We start from the raw sequence: 25,840 nt of genomic DNA on the forward strand, positions 1-25,840 counted from the left end.
CTCGATAAATAAAACCAAATGTTTATTTACACCAAAGAATTCCAACACTGGATCTTTCACATATGAAGGACAAAGTATATATACACAGCAAGGGGTAGCAGGGCTGTAACAAGGGTGCTTTTCCGTTGTCAATGATAATATTTGTCCACAATTACTGATCTACCATTTCAGTTTAAGTTAACATCTGCTCACTCCTTCCTCTCAGTGCATATTTACAAGACTGTGAGGTAACTGGTATTCTCACCACATGGCACGTGAGGGAGGGGATGGTGGGTGAAGATGTGAGATCGGACTTGGCGCAGTCTGATTTTTCCAGCTTTAAGTAGCCACCAGCTCGAAACCTAGATAAACAATTTAAAAACAATATACCCAATAACAAACTAATTCCAGAGATCCAAGCCAAGCAATGGCAGGAAGAAGCCTCCAGGAGAAAGGGGCTGATTAGAGGACGGCTTACTCTACAGGAGCACCTTCCGCAGGAGGTGGCAAGGACTCCAATTGGATCATTAACTTCATCTCTGAAGACTAAAATTACATGCAAGGGGGTAAGTTGGCATTCTGGTTGGCTCCTAAGGAGACATTACTCAATCCAATTAGGGTTTCAGACAATCATCTGCACTTAATTCTTTTAAACTTATACCACCTCTCCGTACTGGAATTGTCTCCTCAGTGTACCCTGGCTGAGTCCTACGCAGGGCACGGGGTTAAAGTGAGTGGTACTTTAAGAATCCCCCTCCCCTGCCTCATGAAGACTTGGTTTGGAAGCCTCTGGAGAACAGCACAATCCCCCAAGGTGTGGGCTCATGGAGGAGTAATGGTGGGAACATGAAGAGAAGAGATTTCCAGCAGGATGCAAGACCTTGGAAATGCTGTTGATTCATCTTTGTTCTTAAATGAAGAGTACTTTTTTTGTTGGGTTTGGGGTTGTTTTTTTTTGGGGGGTGGGGTGGTGGGTGGTGGGGTGGGAGTTAAAGGGTAGGGGGGGTGGGAAAAACAACTGTCCGAGAAATATTCCATCTGTAGGTATTTTCAGGGATTCCCCTGAGTTACGAAAAGTTCAAGTAAAAAAAGAAAAATCAGCCTATAATAATTTTGTATATAATGACTGAACTACTATAAATCCACAAGCAACAGTTCAGACACGGTGCCTCCAAAGCGTTCATCCCCTCCCTTCCCCTGCCAGGCACAAGCTGCGTCCTGAGGAGAGGTGGAGGGGCAAACCTCTTCCCCACCTGACTCAGCTCAGGCAGCAGGAGACAGAGCCCATCACTACTGCTGAGCGCCTGCAGCAGCTGGAACGGGCATCCCCAGGGTGGTGGTGGCAGAAATGACAGGTGAGCCTGCTAGAGGTCCAAGGGGTGAAGGTGTTGGCACTGAAGAAATCCCTGGAAGAGAGATAGGGAAGCAGGAATTAGAGTGACACCAGTGCACTGCTATCCAGGACAGCTCAGCTCGTTAAATCGTGTGCTATCTTTGAAGGTCAGTTTGCTGCTGCTTTGTTACGTTTTCAGAGCTGCCAAAATAAGCTGAGGTTAAAGATCTGCCCCTGTTCCCTGCAGCCTCTGAAAAGAGCTCAGGTTTGTAGACACCAAGTGCCACGGCCAGGCCGATGCACGGCAGGGTCACTGTCCTTCAAACTGCTGCCAAAACCTCAGCTGCAGAGTGCTTTCAGAACAGGACCAGAAAAGCAGGTCAGGCTGCAGAGAAGCCTTATTTATCACACTCTCCTTCCCACTTCTTCCCACCCCTCCTTGCCCTTGCCAGCGGCCCCAGGAGATGCCCTCGTGTCCCCCTCACTGCACACAGCACCCAGAGGTGCTCCCCAGCAGGACTGACCTGACATCATGCTCGCACTGCTGACAGGAGTGCTGCCACCCGGCATGTTGGAGGAGCCCATCCGAGCCTGGTCTTTCACGATGGGATCTAGGGAAGAGCAAAGCACCCTCAGACAGCAGCTGAAGCACACTGAGGGCCTGTGGCCTGTCTGCATCAAGTAACATCACCCATTATCTACCAGAACCCAACATGTTTCCCCTCAGCTCCACTGGGAAGCATCCAAGGCAGCACTAAGGTAACATGATCAGTGAAAAGTCACCTTTTGTTGTGCTTTGGAGTTCAGCAGGACTGAACTGGGAAAGCTGAAGGAAGCAGATGTGAAGCTGATCTCCTTTTTATGCTAAGCAACTGTGTAATTCCACAAAGCCAAACCCAGAGAATGGGTGCAGCAAGCAGAAAGATTATCACATATTACAATCATATGTCATGTCTCTACACCACCCACAGCGACCTCTGAGTTGCTGTGAGTGTCACTGGGGTTTGTTGTCTTCTGTAAGATGTCCCCAGTTTACTCTCTAGTTCTTCACAGAACACAACTGAACAAATATTTCCAGTTTGCACTGTTGTTCCTGTTTCCAACACCACCATCCCCCCCCCAAGTATCAAGATCTGTGAAAACCAGCAAGCACTTAAAGACATTCCCAACATGATTTAGGGTGGCAGGGACTTCAAAGCTCACCCTGTGCCACCCCCGTCCCATGGGCAGGGACACCCCCCACCAGCCCAGGGTGTCCAAAGCCCCATCCAACCCGGCCTTGAACCCTGCCCAGCTTCTCTGGGCACCCTGTGCCAGGGCCTCTGCACCCTCACATGGAAGGATTTCTTCCTAGTATCTTCCCTAAATCTCCCCTCCTCCAGTTTGAAGCCATTCCCCCTTCTTCTATCACCCCCTGCCCATGTAATCATCCCTTCTCCAGCTTTCCTGCAGCCCCTTTAAGTACTTGATGGCTGCAATAATGTCTCTACAGAGCCTTCTCCAGGCTGAACCACCCCAACTCTCTCAGCCTGTCTGCATAGCAGAGGTGCTCCAGCACTCTGATCATCTTCGAGGCCCTCTTACGCTGGGGACTCCAAAACTGGATGTAGTTCTCCAGGTGAGGTCTCATGAGAGCAGAGGAAAAGAATCCCCTCTCTTGACCTGCTGGTCACACTTCTTGTGATAGAGCCCAGCACACAGTTGGCTTTCTGGGCTGCAGGCTCACATGGCTGGGTTGTGTTGAGCTGCTTGTCCACCAACACCCCCAAGCCCTTCTCCTCAGGGCTGCTCTCAATCCATTCTCCACCCAGCCCGTAGTTGTGCTTGGAATTGCCCTGACCCATCTGCAGGACCATGTCCTTGCTGAACATCAGGAGGTTCACATGGGCCCACCTCTCAAGCCTGCCAAGGTCCCTGTGGGTGGCCCCTCTTTCATTTTTACTAGTGAAAGTTATTTTTTTTTGCTTGCAAAACCAAAACCTGACAAAAGGAGCTCAAAGGACACGTTTCTTACCAAAACACAGGAACCCACGTGCCCAGACACCTCCTGAAATTAGCAGGGGTTCAGCACCAAAGCTTCTTTAGCACAGTGCTCCTGAGTCACTGATTCCTGAGCTGGTGCAGGTGGCAGTGGCCTACCTCACCCACCAGAGACAGGCAGCCTCAGCTCCAGCACAATTATTTGACAAGACCAGGCTTATGACATTGCTGTTCTCAGCTTCTAACTACTGGAATGGAGATTTCCCAGAGGCAGAACTCTGGGCAGCAGAGGATACTCACAGAAGTAGGGGTGTTCCATGGCTTCTCTTGCTGTGAGTCGTGACTGGTGATCGTATCGCAACAGCTTGTCTAGGAAATCCAGAGCTTCTGGGCTCACCAGGTGCTGGTTCTCACTGTGGACAAAGCGCTCCCATCGCTTACGGGAGTGTCTGCAGGCAGAGAGAACCCCCAGGCCAGGTTAGGCAGAGGTCACCAACGCCCAGCGCTGCTTCTGTCTGTCTGTCTGGGAGAGGGGCTGCTGCTCCTTGTGGCAGCCACGGGGCTGCGCCGCAGCAGGGCACAAAGCAGCACTACACCCCATCTCCACGTGGTGGCACAGCCACCACAGCCCTGGGCAGCACGGGCAATCCCAAGCTCCCAATGGATTTACAGGCCTAAAATCCCAGCTTTCTCTCTTCCTTTATGCCCCCACCAGCAGCTCCTTGGAGTCAAATTAACTTTATGAGGGGAAAAAAATTTGCGAATGGCCTCTTCAGCACTGATTTTCTGCACTGTAAGTCTAAGAAACTCTTCTTATTTCCCACCACACCAGCCCTGAGGACTGGAGAGAGCACTCATCCTTCATGCTGTGTGCACAGCACTTCATTTATTGCCCAGGTGACATTGAAAAACTTCCCCTCAAGTCCATCTGCAGATAAAAAACCCAAACTCAAAGCCCAGGCAAAAGGGATCAAAGGCACAAAGTGATAGTTATCAAGAATTTCTCTCTGTTTTCTCCCCTAAGTTTGGGGGTCTTTCTATTTCAAGGTCTGTTGGCAAAACAGTAGCTGTCTGGGTCTATCAGGAGCTTCTGAGCTACTCTAGACCTTGGCCCACCTGCCCAAGATGTCATTGAAACGTGGATCCAGTTCAATGTTGTATTTGTCAATGTAATCATACAGATCTTCTGTTCCAAGCACCTTGGCTATCCTCACCAGCTGGGAACAAAGGGAAAAGTCAGTCAGGACTGTGGGGATATAATACCAAAGACAGCAGCACATTCCCTTGGGAGCTTGAGCCTGGTCTCAGTGGTCTGAGCCAGCAGCCACAGGGTCATCTCATGGCTCTGACTTCCCTAGCAACAAATCACAGGCAGCCAGAAGGGAGCTGGGCACCCTCACATCACTAGAAGTGAGATCTTGCAACACTAACTCCCTTTGTAGCAGAAATACTCAAAGCAGAGAGACTGGGAAGGCAAGAATAACTGGTCAAAAAAGCAGAAACTCTGTAACTGAACATGATGGGCGAAGTGCTACCTCACAGGGCTCCAGGTCTGAGAACAGAAGGTCACTGTTCTCCAACATCTGCACACTAGTTCAGATGCAGAGCACATGGTAGAGTATAAGAATTCTGACCTAAAGGCAGCACAGAGATTTCAGAATCTATATAAAACTGTACCAAATTCATGGTTTCTATACAGAAGGGAGGGAGAGTGGATAGTGGCAGGGGCTTTTCACATAAAATAACCTCCAGAACAGTCAATCTATGTAACAGAACACACCAGCCTTAATATAACTATTGTTACAGCTTCTTCCAGACACCTACTGAGGAGCTCACAAATGCCAAGCACCATAAATCTATTTCCATGTAACTGGTTAGATAATCTTGCACACTTGAGAAACGGAACGTGGCTTCTAACTGAGGAAAGAAGCCTTTAGAGAAATGCTTAAATAACTCTTTGGATCCTTCAAGAAGAGTAAACAGGAAAGTCTCACTGTGCTAAGAGAACAGAGATTGTACATGCCCAGCTCTCACCTGGTCATAGTTGTCATGGCCATGGAAGAATGGCTCCTTTCGGAATATCATACTAGCCAACATGCATCCCAAGCTCCACATATCCAGGCTGTAATCATACATCTGCACAGAACCAGAAGGGCAATTCAATTTCTAAGCAATTAAGTAGAACAGACTCCCAGTACCAGCAGGGTCCCCTCCCTCCAGCGATACAAACACAACCACATTACACTGGGAACAGACTGAAGTATCTTCATGAACCTTCATCTCTAGATGATGCTCAGCTCAACGTTCCAGTTACTCAAACTGGGATACAGCAACTAGAACTATTTCCATCCTTGTTTGTAAGGATATTAAAGACCACTGCCTCTTTCTGTTTTCACTGCAGACTTCAATGTTACAAGGCATTGAGAAATACAGGTTAAGCAGTATCATGACAAGCATCAAAAAAGAGTGGACCCTGGCAGTTGAGGAAGTGCCTTCATTCAGAACCAGATCTGAAAGTCACCAGGAGCACTGCTTTTTCCAGCCCACAGCATTTCCATAATGCAAACTGCCATCAGGTATGGGGATGTTTTTAGAGCTTAATTTTGAAGTTCATGCAGTACTAGCTATTCCCACCAGGGCTTTGTTTCATTCTTGTACCCTATTGCAAAAGCAGCCTTGCTAAAAACCAGTAATATTCAACATTTGTATCCCAAGATCCATGATGATCATCCTGCAGCTCACCCAGGTCCTGAGATTGCTTATTAGTTTAATTAATTCAGTGGCTTTTTCGCCACTGCTTTCTGTAATGTGTTTTAGAATGGACCATCTTTAGCTTCAGATGTTTACAGACATCTGAATTTCTGGTTTACCACCCTGAAGTGAATCTTTTCAGTGATAAATCCTGGTAATTCTTACCTGATAATCTACAAGGAGTTCCGGTCCTTTGAAATACCTGGAAGCCACTCTGACATTGTACTCTTGGCCAGGGTGATAGAATTCAGCCAAACCCCAGTCTATTAGTCTAAGCTAGAAACGGTAGAAAGCAAAGAAAAAAGGCTCAAGGGATGCTCCAGCTCTCCACTGAGTGAACAAGTGAGTTGAGTTTGAAGCTTTGTTTGCAAGTCTTCTATTTTCCATTCATTTGAAGTTGATCAGAGTATCTGCTTAGCTGTTCTCCTCACACTCATAACATCAACCAGTCTAAATAAATTACCTCTCCTTACCAACCCTGTTTATGGGGCACATTCAACCCATAAACACTTAAGCAGCCTAAGGAATTTCAGTTTCCATTTCTCCACAGGATGGAAGTGCACACCCTCCTCCCCCTGCCCTGAAGACATCTGTTAGTGCCACTACACAGGAGAACCCAAAGGAGACCCCTTGTCTGCCCAAAGCATTACCTCTCCCTGCCCTACGTTACCTTTCTGTGCTCATGGTCAATCATGACGTTGTGAGGTTTGACATCTCTGTGCATGATTCCCATGCTATGGCAGTAATCTAGAGCCTGTAGGTGACATGTGAAGAAACAGATGCTGGAGTCACAAGAACCTTTCAAGTTCAATCATATTAAGCAGCATTTCCACATAGACCAGGCCAGGTAGACAGCAAGACTTCACTGTCCAGTGTTACAACCTGGACTAGACTGGTGAACCACAGAAGTCATCTCAGTGTACCCAAAGGCTCCACTATCCTCAAAAAAAGAGAATCTGTTGCAAAAACTAGGCTGAACAGTTGACACCGACTTGATACAGACTTTTCCATCCAATTCTTCCACAGGCTTTCTTTTCCCTCCCCCCATTAGTGACATGACAGCCCTCTCTATAGGATTAGCTGAGTGCAAGTCCTAGAAATACACCAATAAAACAGCAATATACCCAACTCACCTTCAAAATCTCATACATGTAGAATCGAATATCATAGTCTGTTAATGTCTGGTATAATTGCTGTGGAACACAAAGACAGGATATTAGTGTTCAACAACCAAGAAAATGACCACATCCCGTCCAATCCAGAACAACTCAGCCCTGTTCTATGCTGCTGTGGTTCTCCAAACCCACTGGAAGGAACAGGAAGAGCTTCCCCAGTCACTCTGATCAGCCTGCTCCCCTCCCTTTAGACTCACACTCAGAGCTTACGTCCAGCTCTGCTCAGGCAGTACGTTCAGGTTCCTGGCACTAACTCCCTCAGGTTGCACTCCTCTATCACCAGCACAGTGCATTATGCCTGCACACTGGTCAAGAAGGTGAGGGTGCTCTGCAACGTTAGGCAATTATTCCAGATGGCATCACACAGCCACTCTGCTCCTGAGGCAGGCCAGTAGGGAAAGGGGACACCCCACACACATTTAAATCCCTTTCTGCTGAAGCATGGAAAGCCACCAAAGTGGAAAAGAACAGTTATACACTGAACATAAACCCACAGTGTTTCAAAAAGGCACTGATGGCCCACGAGAGAACAGATTCATTTGCTCCAAAGCTTAGAATACCACTTGGAACTTGGATTATCACCTTGTAGCTTCTGTGGCAAAATGGGACTAAAAGGACTAATTACAAACTTCCATCCCAAGCATATTCACCTCTACAGTTACTGGGTAAGAAGGAAACGATGAAATAACCTGCCTGTCCCTATGTACTTGCCTTTGCCCAGAGAAACATGAATGGCTTTCAAATGGAAAACATTAGAAGCTCACATGCCACACTGTACCTTAAAGTCTGTGTTGTTTACATGTTCAAAAACCAAAGCAGGTGTCCGAGACTAAAAGAGAGAGAGAAGAGTTCAGCCACGTGAAGTTAATATGTTTTCCCTCAGGATAAAGAACAAACTCATTTTTAGTCCTAGAGCTACTAGGAGCAGAGGGGCTCAGACATACTTGTGATTCCCCTCAGACAGAGAAAGCAGAGCCAAAGCCTGCAGCCCCTGGCAGCACTGTTTGCAGAATGAATTAACTTGTCTCAGTTCACTGGTATCTCATCCTTACAGAGCGAGGGGCTGAGGGTACCTGTGGGGGAAGGGCCCTCTACAAGAAGTTAATCAGATTAAGAGCTGATCTGATTAAGCAATTCAAAAAGTAGGATTTAAGAGCAAGGGAAAACAAAAAGCCAGATCAGAGCTGAAGTCAAACACAGCAACTTCATCCATAATCCCAGCATACCCTTTAACTTCTGTACTCACCACAGGGTCCTTCACTATATCTGCCAGGGTGATTATATTGGGGCCGCCGCGCAGGTTCTCTAAGATCTTGATTTCACGCTTGATTTTCTTCTTTTTAACAGGCTGAAGGATAAAAACCCAAAAGCATTTAAGACAAAGCACTCCAGCACAGGGAGGCTAATAGCCTAACATCCAGATGACCAAGGCAGGTGACTGCAGGTCAGCAAAACACACTGCAGCCTCTGCAAATCAAGTTCAAACAGCTAGATGTTGTTGTTACCTGACTATGCATCATTCCAGCAAGGATTCAAATACCTGCAGTCTCCTCTCTAGCCATAACCTCCCTGACAGCTACAAATATTAATTTAACGTGAATAAGGGTGAGGAAGATGGTGTATTAGTTTTAAAGCTGCCTGAACACAATCTGACAGTCCAAAATTGCTTAACTGGCATGTGGTAAGTGTGTAACTAAGTCCATGAGGTATCTGAGGGCCACTGAGTGAAGGTATTCCCCCACTCAGGGATGTGGGATAACCAGCATCCAGGAGACCATCACTCAATCTGGAAGGATATTACACATGCAATAGAGTATGGAGAGCAGAAATGACAATGTTAAGGTTAACAGTCCCTAAATCTAACCAGTGGCTTTGGAGGACAATGATCCCATTAGCTCAGAGGCATTTCTGCACATGGCAGCATGTCAGAGCACTGGTAGTTAGAGCTGGTGAGAATTGTCTAGTCAGGTGTTGAAATGTTGCTTAGGTCCAAGTAAAAACATGTTGCACATCAGGACTTCCTTAAGACAGAGGATAATTCCTTACAGGCAGAGATTTGAACTAATATCCAAGTGTAGCACTCAAAATGATGGCCTGTTTCACTGAATGACACTCCACAGCCAGGCTTTAAGGACTGCAGTTTTACAACATCAGGCTTTTTAGACTAATGCCACACTTCCTGGCCTCCTCATCACCTCAAGACAGGTATCATCATCTTCTGCCCAATCCCCAGCTCACCTTGAGAATTTTAACAACTACTTTTTCATTATTTGTAATGTTGATGGCTTCAAATACTTCACTGTATTTGCCTCGGCCTAATTTTCGAACGAGCTGGTAGTCATCTTGATTTCTGTGGAGATAAAAAGTCAGAGTTCCAAAGAGCTCAGCCATTTCCATCACAATTTACATGCTTCTCCTTAACACTGAACCACTGCCTCACCTTCCTGACTAGTGTCTTCCATCTCTGAACGTGATGATTAAGAATTAGGAGAGAAATAGGGAGCTTCTGCTAGCCCAAATTAGATTAAATCCAGAACTGATTTTCTCTGCAGTAGGTAACATAAGACCAACTATGCATTTCAGCATCAGCAAACTCAAGCTATCCCTTCCACCAGTCTCTCTGTATTTGGAAGCTATGTTCTCCTTGTATAATGTTGAAGAAATCTGCCAATTCAGTAAGTTAAAAAAAAATAAGCACTAACTTGTGTAAAACCAGAGCAGACAGAACACCACTCATGCTCAGGACAGTGTACATTTCAGACACCAGGAACTGCAACAAAACTGAGGGCAGAACTTTGTCTGGGCCCTGGTATACAAAAGCAGGACTAGAGGTATGAAGCTGGCATCACCGCTGGCTGATTCTTGGATGGTTTAGTCATGAGCTCAATTTAGACACCTCCTTCCTTCATAAAGCAGCAGAAATGTCTTCCCCAGTCACTTGCAAAGAGCTGAGCCACAAGTCACAAAATAGCACGTACCTATTTAAGTCTGGTGAATCTCTACACTCATGCAAGTCAGAAGCAACATCAGATGTCTTTTCACTTCATTCCAGCCCCACACCCAGGGCTGGTTAAACTGTTTCACATAAAGATTTTCTCCCTCTGAAGAGTCAGTTTCCTGACTACCTGGGGAAAATTCTTCAGAACAAGTTCTGAAGGGAGCTGCTAAAAAATGTTCTTGCACTGCTGGGGATTTAAAATTTTGACAAGAAACACTTGTCTGAAGGAAAGTTGTGATCCTAACACTTGCCATGCACACTATACATCTGCCAAGGAACAGGGAAAATAGCCTAATGCAGCACAGGTGCCTCAACTCCCCACAAACCACTATGCCAGGTCCTAGAGGGATTCATCCTGGTCCAGGAACATCCATGCAGAGCCCAGAGACTCACCCCCACTCAACAACATGCGACTCATAGTCCCAGTACTCCCGGGGTCTGTGTGTGTTCACATCCGTGTAAACTCTGGCCCTGCTCGGCACGGGTCCCGACATATCAGACAGGTTGGCAGGAGGAAATGAGGAGATGTCTGAAATCAGAGGCTACTCCAACTGCAAAGCTGGACAGAGGATAAAGGCCTCAGATTCTTTCACCTGCAGACAGAAAATAAAGCAGAGGTTTAAAAGATCTCAAGGTACTGTAAGAATATTTAAGTTAATGATTAAGAGCTGCCGAGGAGGAGATGCTGGAGCTCAGCCAGGGGCCTGGGGATCATTTTTCAGAGCTTGAAAACAATTCCTCTGCTCTTGTTCACATCAGACAGGACCACATGGCCCCACGAGCAAAAGTAACACCCTACCACACACACACCTTGCAACAAGTAGTTTCCAGCTTAATGCTGTAAAGATAACTTTCCAAAAGGGAAGAAAGGCAGCGTGTTCTGCATCTGCAGACAGACTGCCTCCCTTCCCCTCCAGTGAAAGCAACAGCCACCAGCTGCAATCTCTCCCCCACCCAAGAAGTCTTGTGCCATCCCATCCAAGCAAAACACTTCATTCACTCAAGGCTGCACAACTATCACCACTTGCAATGCACTAATAAAGGATGCTGCAGAGGGGAGAGATCAACAAGGACACCCGTGCAACCTGGATCAAGCACTTCCTCAAGCTGATGCTTCTAGAAACAAGAGTTTTGATTTATATCAGAACTTTGGGATCTACTTACAATTCTTCAAGGGAATTAAATTACATTGATTCATTCTGTGGAAAAACAAACCAACACCACAACAAACCCTGACCTGATCCAGCACTAGTGTGACCTCTCCACCCACTGGGTACTAACCAAGGCATTACGCACACAGCTGGTCAGCTCAGGAGCAGGCTTCTGGGGGAGAGCAGAGAAAGCCAGGCACTGTGTCAGAGCATGGATCTTCTCAGTTTTAAGCACCCTCCCACCCATGTGTTACTGCACAGGCTCGAATAAAAGAGCTTAATGGCACTTTAACACAGTCACCCCTGCTGCTTTCCCCACAAAGTACAAATTTAAATATATTCACCTGAGAGCAGCATCCAGAAATAAGATTGCTGAAGCCTGAACATCACTCTGGGGATTTACATAGTGTAACATTTTTTCCTATTTCCACATAATCTGAAGATGACTTTTGCTACTCTGCTCGTGCCCTGCTGCATGCACACCTCACGCCACCACCTCCCAACAGAGACCTTCAACGTATCACCCAGCACACACTTGAGAGTGAGCAAGACTTACAGAGCAGGCAGCCACTGGGTCTTGTCTGGGCTTTCTTGAGGAAAAAAGCAGCCCCACGCTGCACAATGCAATTAAGTTCCTAGAACAGACAGCAGCATTCTCCAGAAGATGTGGGACATTTATAGTGATAAGCTACATCCACCCTAATTAGATGATGAGGAGGAAAAGTACATCCCCAGCTAGCAGTGTGACAAGAAGGGACGTGGGGAAGACCTCAGAGGCTGGTTGTTATGAACCATGCAGGGATTAAATGGCTTGAGGAAGCCTGGAAGACTTCACAAGAAATTCAGGCAGCCAGAAGAGTTCTGCTGGGATGGGGCACCAGTTTGGGTCCCAACTTACTACAGTCAAGCCATTAAATTTGACTGTCCAAAAAGTCAGTGGCATCTGTGTTGGATTTCAGTGCTTTACCCAAACCTACAACCAAATCTCTGCTACAACTAAAGAAGCTTCTTTGCCGCCTTCTTCCTTACAATGTGATTTTTGAAAAACTTCTGTTAAGTTTTCTCAGTACTGAGACAAGTCAAAACAACTCAGAAAAAAAGTTAACACATGTCAGAGGCAAATACTCTAATTTCAGAATATTTACAACAGGAACTTGCTATGGTTTTGTATCAGTATTGTCCTACCTAAAGTAAAAGCCTCTGCACCTCTCAGAGCTTTCACAAGTGAAAGCCAACATATTTTTAAAAGTTCAAGTACAGGAATGTCTTTGTCAGCTTTCAAAATAACTTCCAAGGAAGGAAGCTCTATCAGAGCATGAAAGAGTATTGTTTGGTGTGCAGCAGAGATCCCACAGCCCCATCTATGGAGAGGCACTCTGTGGGCAGTGCTGTAATCTAAAGGAATATAATGTATAGATTTGCTATGCCAATCTTACCCCTTCATGGCAAACAGCAACTGACAGGCTGCAGGAGGAGGCAGGAGGGCCCAGGAATCTGCTCAGAACAGTTAGCTTAGGATAGCAGGATGTGTCACAGCAGAAGAAAATTCTAGAAGCAAAACCCTGCTCTCCTGACATCCTGCTAGAGCGAAGACTATGAAGGTGATGGAGGACCTGGGGGACACAGGTCTGGTGTCCTTCTCCATGCACCACTTGACCAGCAGCTGGTTCTGCATTCAGAGGCAGGAACGTATGCAAGGTCCAGTGTGCACTAAGCCTCTGGCAGCGTGGGTTATTTTTCAACCCACTGACACACAAAGGGTGCTGAAGGCAGCTCCAGGTAGACAGGGTTGTGGTAATCCAGACCCAGAGTTGAACAGGGACATGACAGCTTGACAGTCCACAACAGGGTTGTGAATGAGGTCTCAGGCCGATAAAGGAAGGACAGGGCACTTCAGGCAGGTGTTCAGCTCATGGAAGAATATGAACAGTGATGTACAAAAAACAACCTATCCTGGACAAAATGTTAGTCCTCTAATGAAATGCATCTTCTATGATCAGGCAGCAGTCATCTGAGACCTCAAACCATTGATGTGGCATGACTCAGGCACTCAGAAAGCAGATGCATCTTCCAAAGGCACACTCAGGCACTAGCAGAGCGTGCAAGTTTACTGCAACACTTTTAGCACAGGGGAATTTATTAGATTGCAAAGTTTAATCTCTGTGCTTTTGTTTCTCCTCATTCCAGGTATTTCTGGCAGCAGATGCACTGGCCAATTTCCTCTGCCCAATACTCGTGTGGAAATTACCTGGACATATGTACAATGTCTGAGATGACTTAGCAATTTAAATGTTTTTAAGCCCAACTGGGTATCAATACAGAACACATGGCTGCTCCACCTCAGCCAGCTCAGTAAGATCAGTTTCAGCATGGGAAAAAAAAAATAATAAGAAAGAAAAATCAATGCCATTATCTGAAGACCCATCACATTTCACAGCGGATATTTTCTGTCACGTAGCTCTAGCCTAGCACAAGCTGCATGTTGTCACAGACTGCTCAGAGGGTTTTTTGTCAGGAAATCATCAACTGCAGCTTCTAAGAATGGCACACAATGCCTGTTTATGAAGGCAGGTATTATTGTCCACTGTTCTTTATACACAAAGAGGAAAGAGTCTGCACAGATAATCTGGTTTAAAGCAAACAAAGTTACATACACACGCTGACCCTGCCTGAAAGCTTCTCACACTCTGTGCAGCACTGCTTAGGAATTGGGATGTACTTTGCTCTCACTGCCCCCAGGGAGGGATAATTCTGCAGTGGAGCCAAGATCTTGGACAGGAGGGACTAACACACCTAGGGACAGACACTGGGGCCAGGTGTGGCCATGCAAACGTCAGTTTAGCTCAGAGTTTTAAGGCAGAAAAACTCCAGTATGAACAGTGGTCACACTTAGATGAGCAGCCTGAGTACATTGCAAAGAATAAGCTGTATTTCTGCAGTCAGAATCCAAACAGAACATGTCATTTCTTAATTCCTGCATTAATGACAGCATCACAGAATAATTTATGTTAGGAGGGACTGCTAGAAGTAATCTACTCAGAGTGGATCTAATTAGAACAGGTTGTCATATCCACTGTAGCCTTGAGTAGCTCCAAAAAACCAGAATGCATCTCTCAATTTTCATTTCTCTGGTAAAGAAGTGCTTGGCTAGGAAACAAAGCCACGAGCTTTTAGGCACCGTATCAGAGATCACAGGGAGAGAAAGACAAAGCTTCCAGTTACAGTCTGACACGCACTGCTCAGTGCTCAGGCTTGCCTGTGCAAGGACAGCAAACAGCTCTTCCTCTGTTTTAGCGCTCGTGGTGACACCCCTTGGGAAGACACTACCCAACAGCACTCACAGGGGAACTGTACCAAACAAGCACCCTGCAAAAAATGTCAGCCCTTGGTTTTCCCTCAGAGGGCTGCCCTTAAAAAATGCCATTTCTGGATCAGCAAACTGCCAATTCGGTGATTTCTTACAGAGCATCCTTACCGGGAGCACCCGACAGGACCCTGCTCCTCCTGTGTACAAAAAGAGAGAAAAAAGGTGAAAAAAATCAGAAACCCACTGCCAGATACAACACTGCAGGCACTGAGCATGGGGAACTGCTCCCCTGGAGGGCCCCGGTCAAGAGAGAGAAACAACTGTGCTGCCATCATAGAGGGATTTTTAATTGGGAGGTATATTAATTAGAAGGTAAGTCCTTAAATTTGAATGATTCTAACAGTAGCCTGTGGTCTGAGCAGACTGGTTAAGCTACACTTTTTATGCCTGAAGTTTAATAAAAAGGTAAGAAGTCCCTCAGTGTTTACTCTGATTTTTAAAGCATTTCAATTTAACACACTGTTACAAGCCTCTTCCTTTTAAAAAAGGGATTTTGCCACCCTTCCAATGCACCCTGACCCCAGTGACAACCCCTGACCCAAGGAGGACTCAACTTCTTGTGAGGTATTTGTAGTTACAACACATATACTCAATTAGTGTAGGAATTTCCTACGCCCTCTGTCCTTCCAGATGCATCCACTGACAGCAAGCAGCAACAAAACAGAGCTGAGAAATCTATGCAAAGCAGCTTTGAGAAGAAACACACCTATTTTGCCTCCAGTAAAATTCACCTCTCTCTTTTAGTCAAGGGTAACTGAGATACTGGATTCTTTGGGGCTTTTTCTCCCTGTAAGTGGAACACAGCTCCTCTCAAGCACAGCTACTCAGAACCTTAAACCTAAGAAGCTGCACCAGTATGACACAGCACACAGAGAGACTCCCAGCGAGCTGGAAGCCAAGAGCTTCCCAGAAGACTGGTGTCCTGTGGAACCTGCAAGTGCTATCCAAGTGATGACCTTTGTGGGTAAGGTTTGGAGTATAAATAATGCACCCAACACCAGGAGCACTGCTTGACACTGGTGTCTCTGTGGATTGCTGCTAACAGCACAACTTGCTGAGCAGTGTATTGCTGTGGAGATCCCACTTCAGCCAGCCAGGGCACAGTGAACCCAGTGGGCTGTGTTCAACACCACACAAACACGACCATTACCAATGGCCCTCCTGAGCTCAGGTTCAGTTAGCAGACAGCAGGCCCAAAGGAGCAAGACAAGCCCCAAGCTGCACCAATTCAACCTCAAAAGAGCCAAGAAAACACTGCCAGTCCCCTTATCAACTCCAGAGAGACCATCCCAGGCAACCTCATGGAGAAAGTGAGACGCACAGATCGGTCAAACAGGTCTAGAGACTTTCCCCTCACTTCTCCTTTCCCCACATAAGCTCATTACCAGCTGTGATTGCGACAGGCTGGGACTAAACAGGCTAAGACAGACAGCAGCCTGCTCATTTTGGAACAAGAAAAGCTCTCTGTCAGCTGAGAAGAGCAGAATTACAGTAAATGGCCTGGAATAAAAAAGGTTATTCCTTTCTTTTATCCACAGCTATAGTAAATGCTCAGGCTCAGCCTCTAAAATCACAAGTGTGGAACGTGCCTTATTAGTGAGAGGAAGTATTGCAATCCTCAGGTAGGATCCATTACCATTTCCTTCACAGAACCCACTGATCCCTTGCTTCTAAGGCTGCCAGGGAGTGAGCACTCCCTTCTCCAGTGACTGGAGAACATCTAGCACTGGACAGACACCACTGAAATGAAAAGATCAAGACGTGCTTAAAAAGTTTAGTACAGCCCAGCTCACCTTTAGAAGTAACCAACTTCATAAAAAACCCCTGTTCTACCTCACAAAAGAAATGTGATTTGTGTATTTTCATGAGGCTGGAGCTGCAGCAATCCAAGTGTGGAATGGATGACCTCCAGAAGTCCCTTGCAACCTATATTTTTCTATGATTTTATAGCTGAAATAGAAACAAGCCTCGATTATCAAAAGTGGCATTTTACATGCTTTCCTGAAGACCATTTGCCTACAGAAGGGACAATATCAACAGAGAAGGAGGTTTTAAGATCTTTAAAAAAACTCCCACACAACTCAGGGTTGAAATTGAATAATTGGTCGTTTCTTGGAATAGCAGAGTCTGCTCTAACTTGGTTTTTCCACCAAAATAATTGTACAGATCTTTTTTTAATAGCTGGTTGTGCCCAGCTTTGGAGAACTAACAAATCCTAATGGAGAAGGACCTCAAGCTTTAAGAAAGAAACAGGGCAGTGGTGAATTAGTTCAAAACAAAGCATGACCAGTCACTAGGGAAAAGAGTTGACAGGTTTAGTTCAAGTGGAAGAAACGTCTCAGAGTAATTCTGCATTAGCAAGGTCCTAAAATTGAGACTGGCTCTTCCTTCACCAATTCCTCCTCTGAATCCCACACAGTTCCTGCCAGGAGACCTCCCCTTGCACTGAGGATCATGGGTCTTTATGGGAGTCACAGGACTGACCATGAACTGGTGTTACTGCAACTCCGTATTTTAGGGTAACATCTGCAGTCTTGGGGAAAACTTAATTCTCCCACCCCACCCAGGTTGAAAGCAGCTTCTATCACATCCAACGCTCCTCAGGCTGCCCTGGCAGTGTCACTTGTGCCCACGTGCTCTCCTGGCAGAAGTTCTGCCACAGTTAGGCTGCATTTTTGTCCAGACCTGTAACAGCTAAATTGGAGTACAGCTTACACAGATCCTCTCTGGATCTCCAGCACCTCAGCCTGGGTGGACACCTGTCCTTTGCAAAACTTCACTCCTTTGCAAAACTCAGGCAACAACACGTGTACCTGGGGCCAGACAGCTGGGATCTCCTCCAGCAGCAGGGAGCTGCCAGTGATGGGAACACTCTTCAATCCATCTCCTAGCTTTCCAAGCCCTTCTCTTCCCACTTCTCCCCTAAAGTCATGGACTCTCCCTCATTTTTCAGAGCTAAAGCAGTCCATTGGCACACTGAGCAAAGGGAAAGCTTTTCCCAACATAAACCCACCAAGACTGATCTTAGATGAGGCCCTGTAGCTGCAGTGGGCAGCAACACAAGCCAACCAAGCCCCAAGCTTCTCCTGCCACCATTCCCAGACTCAAGCAGCAGATCCCCTTCCTGCCAGCACTGAAGACTGACACAATCCAATCAAAATGGCTACAAGTAACCAGGAATTGCCAAACTACCCTCTCAGCACACACATACCAAACCAGAAACCCTAAACAACACTCTATAGTGACAGCTCCACCTCAACTGACATCACCACCAAGCAGAAAAGGTAGAGGGTTTTTTTTTTTTTTGAGGCATGTTTTCAGGTCTGTCCTAATGCCCAAAGCTGGAGCACTTGCAAGAATTGCTTTAGATTAAGTGATTCTTTTTCTTCTAAGAGCATCACTGAAGCCAAAGCTCCAACTGCTGGGACTCTGGGTGGGATTTTCCAAGGTGGCAGCCACCAAAACGACCATTTCTGAGCCCCAGGGTCCTGAAGGCTCACGAAAGGGAATGTTTCAGCACCACTCGAGACTCTTTGCAGCTGACATCAGGTCAGCTGGCAGTGTCCTCTGGAAAGTTCTACCTTCCTAATTAGCACTAAGTGGCACAGTTGTTTAATTAGCACGCAGAGAGTACAGGCAGGCCAATCGCTCAGCTGATTTGACTCCCACAGTTCACGTACCGCGTGTGACTGAGCCAGAACTCAGATGACTGGACTGTACCCACCATCTGTAAGAGTTCTGTGTGTTTAATGGAACTGCTCCTGCAATTCCTGAAGGCAGGAACAGTTTCCAGAGCCAAAGGCTAAACCAGAGCACGCTGCATGGAACTATTTCTTCAGGAAATCCCCGTGCTCAGCTGTTCCCATCCAGCAGGCCACGCACTGCACAACATCTTCACACTTCAGCTGGCACACAGAAGGCTCAGCAAGAGGCACCCGCTGCACACCCCTGCCAGGAAGCAGAAATTCCAGCATAATGCTCTAAAAATTCATCATTATTAACACAAGATGAACCTAGCTGCCCAGCAGATGGAAAAAACCTGCTACTGAGCTCCAGAAATCGGTACCTGTTACGCACTGGGTACCCTAACACAACCCAGAGTGCTGGGGCTACACAGCCCAGGGACAGAAACTCTCTGAGACATCCTGACTGGGATTTTGACATTTCCATTTGGTGTTTTGAGATTAACTGGAGCCTGGTGACCACAGTGCTCAGGACTGAGTGTGAGCCAGCAGGGGCACAAAGCCTGAGCCTGCCCTCACCATGCCAAACCCCCCCACCACTGTCAGCCACATACAAGGACAAGTTTCTCCTTCTCCACACCTTGCCACCAGCCAGCCCCAGTGCTGCATTAAGCCATGGCTTAGGACAAGTGCACATTTATCTGCCTGGTTAAGATGCATATGTTGGACATATGCCTGGGTGCCATATGTTTTAAAATACTGAAACTTGTAACTTTTCATTTGTAAGCTGATTTGACATGATTCTGGATGCTGAACAATCTCCTCAGTGAGCAAAAAGCCCTCCCTTTTCCTTCTGGAGTACAACCCAAGTGCTGCTTCATCTGCAGAAGGCAGGGCTGGAATTTAACCCCACACTGGTAACAGAAATCTGTGGCAACACTTGTAAAAGAAGGAACGTTGCAGGAGCTCTTGCCTGCTACTAGAAGTTAATCTGTGGTGCACAGCCACGCTCACCCATTCCCAGAGCACTAAAAATAAAGATTTCCTGACAACTTGCACACAAAGTGTGCAGAGATGTGCTGAGAAACTGCCTCCTCCAAGGGGCTTTGGCCAGAACAGGGGAGAGGCACCGTTTCACCTCCCTGGACACCCAGGAGGGCTTCAGGAGCACTGCTACACAAGGTATCAAGATCTCTCCCACACAGCCAAAGCAAGTTCTGGCATGTAATTCTGTGGTAACACCACACAACACACTGGACTCTCCCTACACTTAGCTTAATTTCAAAAAAAAAGAGAGAAAAACCCCAAAGACTACTTTATCCTTTGGCTGTTCCCAAAGATGGAAGGGCACAGGTCTACTTCTCTGCAAAAATGGACCAAATAACTCCATTTTTCTAGGACTGCTGTTGTAACATAACCCAGCCATTAGATCAAGCAGCTGGTCAGCCTGCTTTAGAAAGCACCTCCCTGCAAAGGGTAATATTCCTTTAAAATTAGAAATCAGGCTTAAGGAGGACACAGCCTAACTCTCAGAAATAAACTCTGTGAAAAGGGGAATGATTGGAAGTGTGACCTTCCCAACACGAGCCTGTGGTGGTCATGTTAATGTCTGGAGCCTGCAGAAGTCAAAGGTCTCCCTTCTGCTCTTCAGTTCCATGAAGCAGCAACATGAAATGCATAAAAAATAATTTGTTTAACTAAAACTATCCAGAACAGTGTGAACAAAGGAGCAGGTAAGACCTGTGTCAGGCTGGCTTTGCTGCTCCTCTGCTGCTGACACCTGAGCAACAGAAGGTACCTGTGAACCATTGATCCCATGACCACGTAGGCATTCCCATTCCTTATCAATCTTTCTGACAGACAGGCAGGTTTGGCACCTTGATGACAAACTGGGTCCAGAAAACAGCTTGTAAAAGGCACTCTGCTTTCAGCAGCAGCACTGACACTGGTTTGGAAAGCTGCAGGCTCCTCTTCAGAGCAGCTTCTCCAGGTCCAAAGGAGAACTCCTCTCCAGTTACATCCTGTAATTCCAGGAAACCCCTGGAAGAACATATCCAAGCTCAGAAAAATTATCCAATAGTCATCTCCAAATCAAAAGCAGGTAATATTTGTAGCCATTTGAGTCACAGTAGCCCTCCTGATCTTAAAATCTGTAGGGTTTATCCTCTCAAGACCTTTATGTGCCAATAAAATCTAAGATGGGATGAATCTTGCCCAGATAACTTACAAACCAGATACTGTATTGCTTACATTAAAGTAATGGAGGAACAGGGGAGGTGACAGGTCTGGTAACCCAGAAATAAATCCCTGCCTCTTCAGAAATGTGACAAATTAATCACACCACCACAATGTCACCCATTTGCTTCTCCTGCCTTCCTTTCTCCTATTCCTCAGAGAACATGAGGAAAGACAGAAAGAGAAAATTAGTTCTGTAAGGAGAAAATGCAGAAACAGAATTCAAGTGGAAGGTATCAGGACACCCACTGTCTAATAAAGCTGGGGGAAGTTACATCCCCATCCCTTTTATCACAGGAGAAACAGTTTTTCTTTACAACTCCACAAACCTACAGCCACTTTTTGACATCTTGTCTTCTCAAGATTCCTACCAAAACTCTATTTCACATGTGTTTATCTAACCTGCAGTGCTCAGAAATGCCCCAAATCTCAAACACTGGTGATTTCACCTTCAGGAAACAGCGTTTCACCAAGTCTTTCCCCAGTAATCCCAGTTCACAGGTTTGCATCTTCATTTGCACCTTTCACCAGCTTTTTCCCCAAGTAAACAAGTGCTGTTAACTGCCCCTGGAAACAATGAAACTCTCTCCAATTTCATGAAACATTCTACGATCCAGTTTCCTCCAGATCTGCTGGGACCTGCTGCCAATCTTACTGCCCTCTTCCAAAGAGCCAGAATCCCAACAGAGCCCGTTTCTCCTCAATCCATGAACCCACGTGCCCTCCCAAACCCTGAGAATCTCTTCTGAATCTCCCACTCTGAAGCATCTATCTTCTCCTCCTGCATCCAATTCTCTCCCATTCCCCCACATCCCCTGGTTTATCCCCACCACAGCACGTCACCAGGACACTTGGCTCCACCAGCTTCCCCTCCTTTGCCCCAGCCAAGGCCCAGATGCTGTTACCTTCCTCAAGCCCAACTCAGCTCCTCATGGGCAGCAGCTGTGCTGCAGGACACGGATGCTGAGCTCCCTGCCACCACGCACACTGGGAGCTGAAAGATGGGGAGGTTTCACTAACAACACATAATTAGTAGCAATTATAGTACCAGGTAACAGAGAAAGGTGAAAGAAAACCAAAGGAAGTATCTCTGTTGCAAAGGTGGAAGGGAAGGACCAGTGCCCACCACCAGAGATCTGCATGCACAGGAGCAGACTCTCTCCTGCCACTATGAGCCACGTCCCATCCCAATTCTCTTTCCCCAGTTACAGACACCATGTGTGTCTCCAGATGAAGGACACACCACTGCTGGCACGTTTCACCCAGGCATGGGTGCAAGAACTGGACAGAGTTCAGCCCTAGAACCCCAGCCCTAGTTTTAGCACCAGCCAAGGAGCTGATCAAGCTTCCTAATTCCCCCAAATTCTGCCTAAAGCCCCCCCAAGCTCAGTCTCCCCTCTCCTAGCACAAGCTTTGCCCTTTCCTTCATCACACCAACACAAACAGTGTAGAGGACAAGCAGCTCCTCTGCACATGCCTATGTTACCCCAGCAGAGTCACATCCAACACCCAGCTCAGTTACCAGTCCAACCCCAACCCCAACTCTGAGTCTAAATATCCTGAGCAACTATTAGGTCTTCAAAAAGAAAGTGTTCAAAGCCCAAAGCAAATTGCTACCTGTCCCCAGCCAGAAGCACTGCTGTGTCTCCATGTGTTGCTATCCAAAGAGACAACGTTGCCCTGGTCACCCCGGATGGGTGCTGACCCTCAGGTGCAGAATGAGCTGCTCTTCCCAAGCCATTTATAGAGCACACCAAGGACAGAGCTTGCACGAGCCAGGTGAGCACACAGAAAGCACAGAGCTGCTTCCAAAGAGGCCCTCACAATACCCAAATTCCCAGCCTGGCATCAGTGGTCAGCATGAGAGCAGCTCTCCAAGGCCCCAGCCCAGTGGGAGGTCTGAGTGGCACAACCACCGTGCCACTGCAGACCCCTCTCACAGCTACCAGGGCTTGGCAGAGGTGCAAAGGACCACAAAACTCCACCACAAAGGCTCAGGATCCATAAATTCAGCTTGCAGAAGTGAGGGACGTGCCCTCGTGAGCCTCTGCATAGCTCAACCACTGCTGTCAGCAGAAAATATACCGATGACTGAGTGTTCACAATCCAAACTTTATTGGTCGTACCCAAAGCCCTTGGTAAGAAAGGATAAAGTAATCTGACATACAACACACATGAGGTTTCATAATCTTCTATCTAGCTTTTCGTTTGCAAGGCATACTCTACCAACAGCCACACAGCCTGTTGCCCCAAGGCACAATTAACTCAATTACAGCAGGGGTGACACTGACCACCACTCTGCTTTCAGAAGGGGAGAGCAACTGGTTGGGTAATCTGGAAAAAACATCTTCCCCTCCACCCAACAAGGCCCAGAACGGAATCCCTGCCCGGCTGGGGGATGGAAGCAAGAAGAAATCGCCTTCCCCTCGTCCCTCTGCCCACCTCGCAGCCCCCCGCTTTTTTTTTTTAGGCAGGGCGGGGAAAAGGAGAGACGGAGCCTTTTCGGTAAATTAACACCTACACCGCCTAAACGTGCGAACTCGGGAGAGCCGAGGGGGAGGGGGAGGCTACCCCCTTCCACGGGGCCCTGCCCTTCGTGCGCGGCCTGGGGGCAGCACCCGAGCCAGGCTGAGGACAGCCGAGGCGCGACCCCCCCCCCCCTTCCCACCTCCCGCAGCGCCCTGCCCCGGCTGCCACCCCCGGGGGCACAGAAGCTCCCTCCGCGGGCCCTGCCCTCCCGCCGCAGCGGGCCCACCCCGCTGCCAGCCCGCCGCCGCCCGCTGGCGCCGGGGGGGGCGCTCCCCACCGCGGCCCAGCTCTCCTCAGGGGCGGCCTCGGCCCCTCAACCCGCACCGAGCCCGCAGCGGGGCGGGATGGGGTAACGGGGGGGGTGGGGGGGGGCGCGGGAGACACCGTGGCGCCTTCCCCCTCGTCTTCTCCCTCCGCCCGCCCCCGCCGCGCGGCCCCGGGAGGGTGGCCGGAGCCGCCGCGACCCGCCGGTACCTGCCGCGGCCGCCCGCTCGCCGCCCGCCCGCCGGCCGCACACAGACAATATGGCGGAGGCACAAGGCTCGGCCGCCAGCCGCAGGGACCAGAGCGAGGCGCGCCGGAAGCGGAAATCCCGCCGCCCGCTGGCGCGCGACGTGCAGGCGGGGCCCGGAGCGCATGCGCGGGAGGGGGGGAGAGGCTAGCGTGCCGCAAGGGCTTCTGGGGGCTGTAGTCCGCGGCGGGGATGGGCCCGGTGGGGCGGCCCGGTGCGCGGGCACGGCCCGGGGGCTTCGGGCTTTGTCCGCTCGACGTGTCCCCCGCCGTGCCCTGGGCGGGCAGCGCGGGTCGCCCCGTCAGGCGCGGCGGCAGCCCGGCAGCCCAGCGGAGGCCGCTTGCGCCGGCCGCTTGCGCCGGCCGCCCTCGCCCCGCGGCCCCGGCGGGTGGCGGGAGGCCTGGCCGCGCGCGGAGGGTGCCCGTGGCCGGGGGCTCTCCCCGGGGCTCCCGCGGGGCCGCCGGCGGCCGCCGCCCCTCAGCGGGGCTGTGCGCGGGGCCCGCCGCCAGGTGGCAACTGCGGCCTGCCGAGGCGAGCCGGGCCCGCAGCGCCCGCGGCCCGGCCGTGCTCCGCGGCGGGGGGCGGCCCTCGCCCCGGCCCGCGGGGCCGCCTGCCCGGCCCCTCTCCCTCCCGGCCCCGCGGCCGCAGCCCTGGGGTCGCAGCACAGCGGAGGCCCCGGGTCGCGCCGCACCGGAGGATCCCCGCGCCGTGGCAGCGCAGGGCTGCGGCGGGGGGGATGGAAGGGGCTGCGGCAGCGCCGGGCTGAAGCTGGGCCGGGCCTTGATCTCTTCCAGAGCCCGGCGACCTCCGCTCGCTGCCTTTGACGTTAAAGCCCCATTTCCCACCCTGCAGCCCGGGAGACGGGCTTAACCCCAAGGGTTGGCCACAGCGCATCACCCACAGATCTCCGTTGCAGGCTGAGGAGGAGGAGGAAACGCTTTGGGACATGGCCCAGCCCCTCTCTGCTGCTCCAGAAACTGCGCTGGGCTCCCTGGGCAGGGCAGGAGTGTGCCTGGACTCATGGCACCCTCAGAGCAGCGCTGGCTGGGGGGACAGAGCCTCAGGCTAGTCACAGCCCTGCCACCACAGGCCAAGTGCTGCAGGCTGCCCGGAGCTGTGAGGGAGAGGAGGGTTGTGCTGAGCCAGGTCCCATACCCCCCTGCCCTCCGGAACCCCCCCTGCCCAACACCTTGTGCTCTTCAGCACGTGGGTGCGTGGTGCAGGCAGGTAGGAGCCAGCCCGGCCCACCCCAAGGCTCTCCCCAGCCGCAGCCTCACGGAGAGCTGAGCGTGGCCACGCTTCACCCCACTTCCCTCCCCGTGAGGGAGTCTCCCCCCGTGGGAGGCCGCTGGCCCGCGTCTCGCAGCCCCCTCACCCTGGGTCACTCCCATTAGGTAAAGGAGCAGCTCGTCTTGGCGGGGGTATCTCCCTCTTGTGCTTTCCTTGTATTGTACGGGCCTGGGTCATCGAGGAAATCTTACAGGTCCTTCTGCTGCCGAGTGGTCACGGGGGAAGCCCGGCCCCCTTCCCCCCATTGTCAGCGGCCGGGCCGTATCCTCGCTCCGAGCCCGGGGCCCCTAAAAATAGCTCTTTGTCAGGCGATTGTTCCGACACCTTCGTGGCAGCATTGACGTGGGCCGGAGCGGGAGAGCGGTGTGGTAGGTGGAGGGGAAGGGCTGGAGGGTCCCCCGGGGGCCACTCTGACTATTGGCCGCTGATAACAGCCCCTGTTGTGGGGAAATGGGCTCCTGGCGTGGCCGTGTGCTGGAGGCCGCGCCGTGCCGCTGCCCGCTGCGGCTGGCTGCTGCCCACCGCTCACCTCTCCCCTACCTGTCCCAGCCCTTCTACACCCCCACTCTGTGGGCCCCAAATTGGGGGGGGTGTGTGCATCTTCACAAGGCACACAGGGGGTGTGGAACCCTCGTGAGCTCCTGGCTCTGACCCCACAGTGTGGGGGGCCCGGCCCTGTGCTCCCCACCGGCACCCCAGGGCTCCCCACATGCCCCCTGTGCTGCTCACCCCAGTGGGGCCAGTGCAGGCAGGCAGGGGTCTGCCCCGCCAGGGAAACGGGGTTGCTGGTGGGTGGGAAGGCAGCCCGGACCCCCGCCGTGTCTCAGAGGGGTTTAATTCCAGCCCCACGGAGCTGTT

The 25,840-nt window shown here is 49.6% G+C and overlaps 1 protein-coding gene across 1 annotated transcript; it reads right to left on the minus strand.

The window, feature by feature from the left end:
• Positions 1-10,799, minus strand: CSNK2A1 (casein kinase 2 alpha 1). The gene is made up of 12 exons (XM_084271390.1): positions 10,610-10,799; positions 9,457-9,568; positions 8,465-8,566; positions 7,997-8,047; positions 7,177-7,236; positions 6,714-6,797; positions 6,209-6,319; positions 5,327-5,428; positions 4,409-4,509; positions 3,593-3,741; positions 1,837-1,923; positions 1-1,385 (listed from the first exon to the last, which is right to left on the minus strand). Exons 1-12 carry the CDS (start codon positions 10,708-10,710, stop codon positions 1,270-1,272), a joined length of 1,176 nt encoding a protein of 391 aa, XP_084127516.1. The 5' UTR covers positions 10,711-10,799; the 3' UTR covers positions 1-1,269.
• Positions 10,800-25,840: the final 15,041 nt, after the last annotated feature.

The sequence above is a fragment of the Gallinula chloropus genome, assembly GCF_964237585.1.
Source record: "Gallinula chloropus genome assembly, chromosome: 16".
Lineage (NCBI taxonomy): Eukaryota > Metazoa > Chordata > Aves > Gruiformes > Rallidae > Gallinula > Gallinula chloropus.

Coding starts and splice junctions, on each gene's coding strand:
- CSNK2A1 (XM_084271390.1), bottom strand. CDS start 10,710: ATGTCGGGACCCGTGCCGAGCAGGGCCAGAGTTTACACGGATGTGAAC. Junction 8,567..9,456: donor TAGTTGTTAAAATTCTCAAG/GTGAGCTGGGGA, acceptor TTTATCCTTCAG/CCTGTTAAAAAGAAGAAAAT. Junction 6,320..6,713: donor TTGACCATGAGCACAGAAAG/GTAACGTAGGGC, acceptor TACCGTTTCTAG/CTTAGACTAATAGACTGGGG.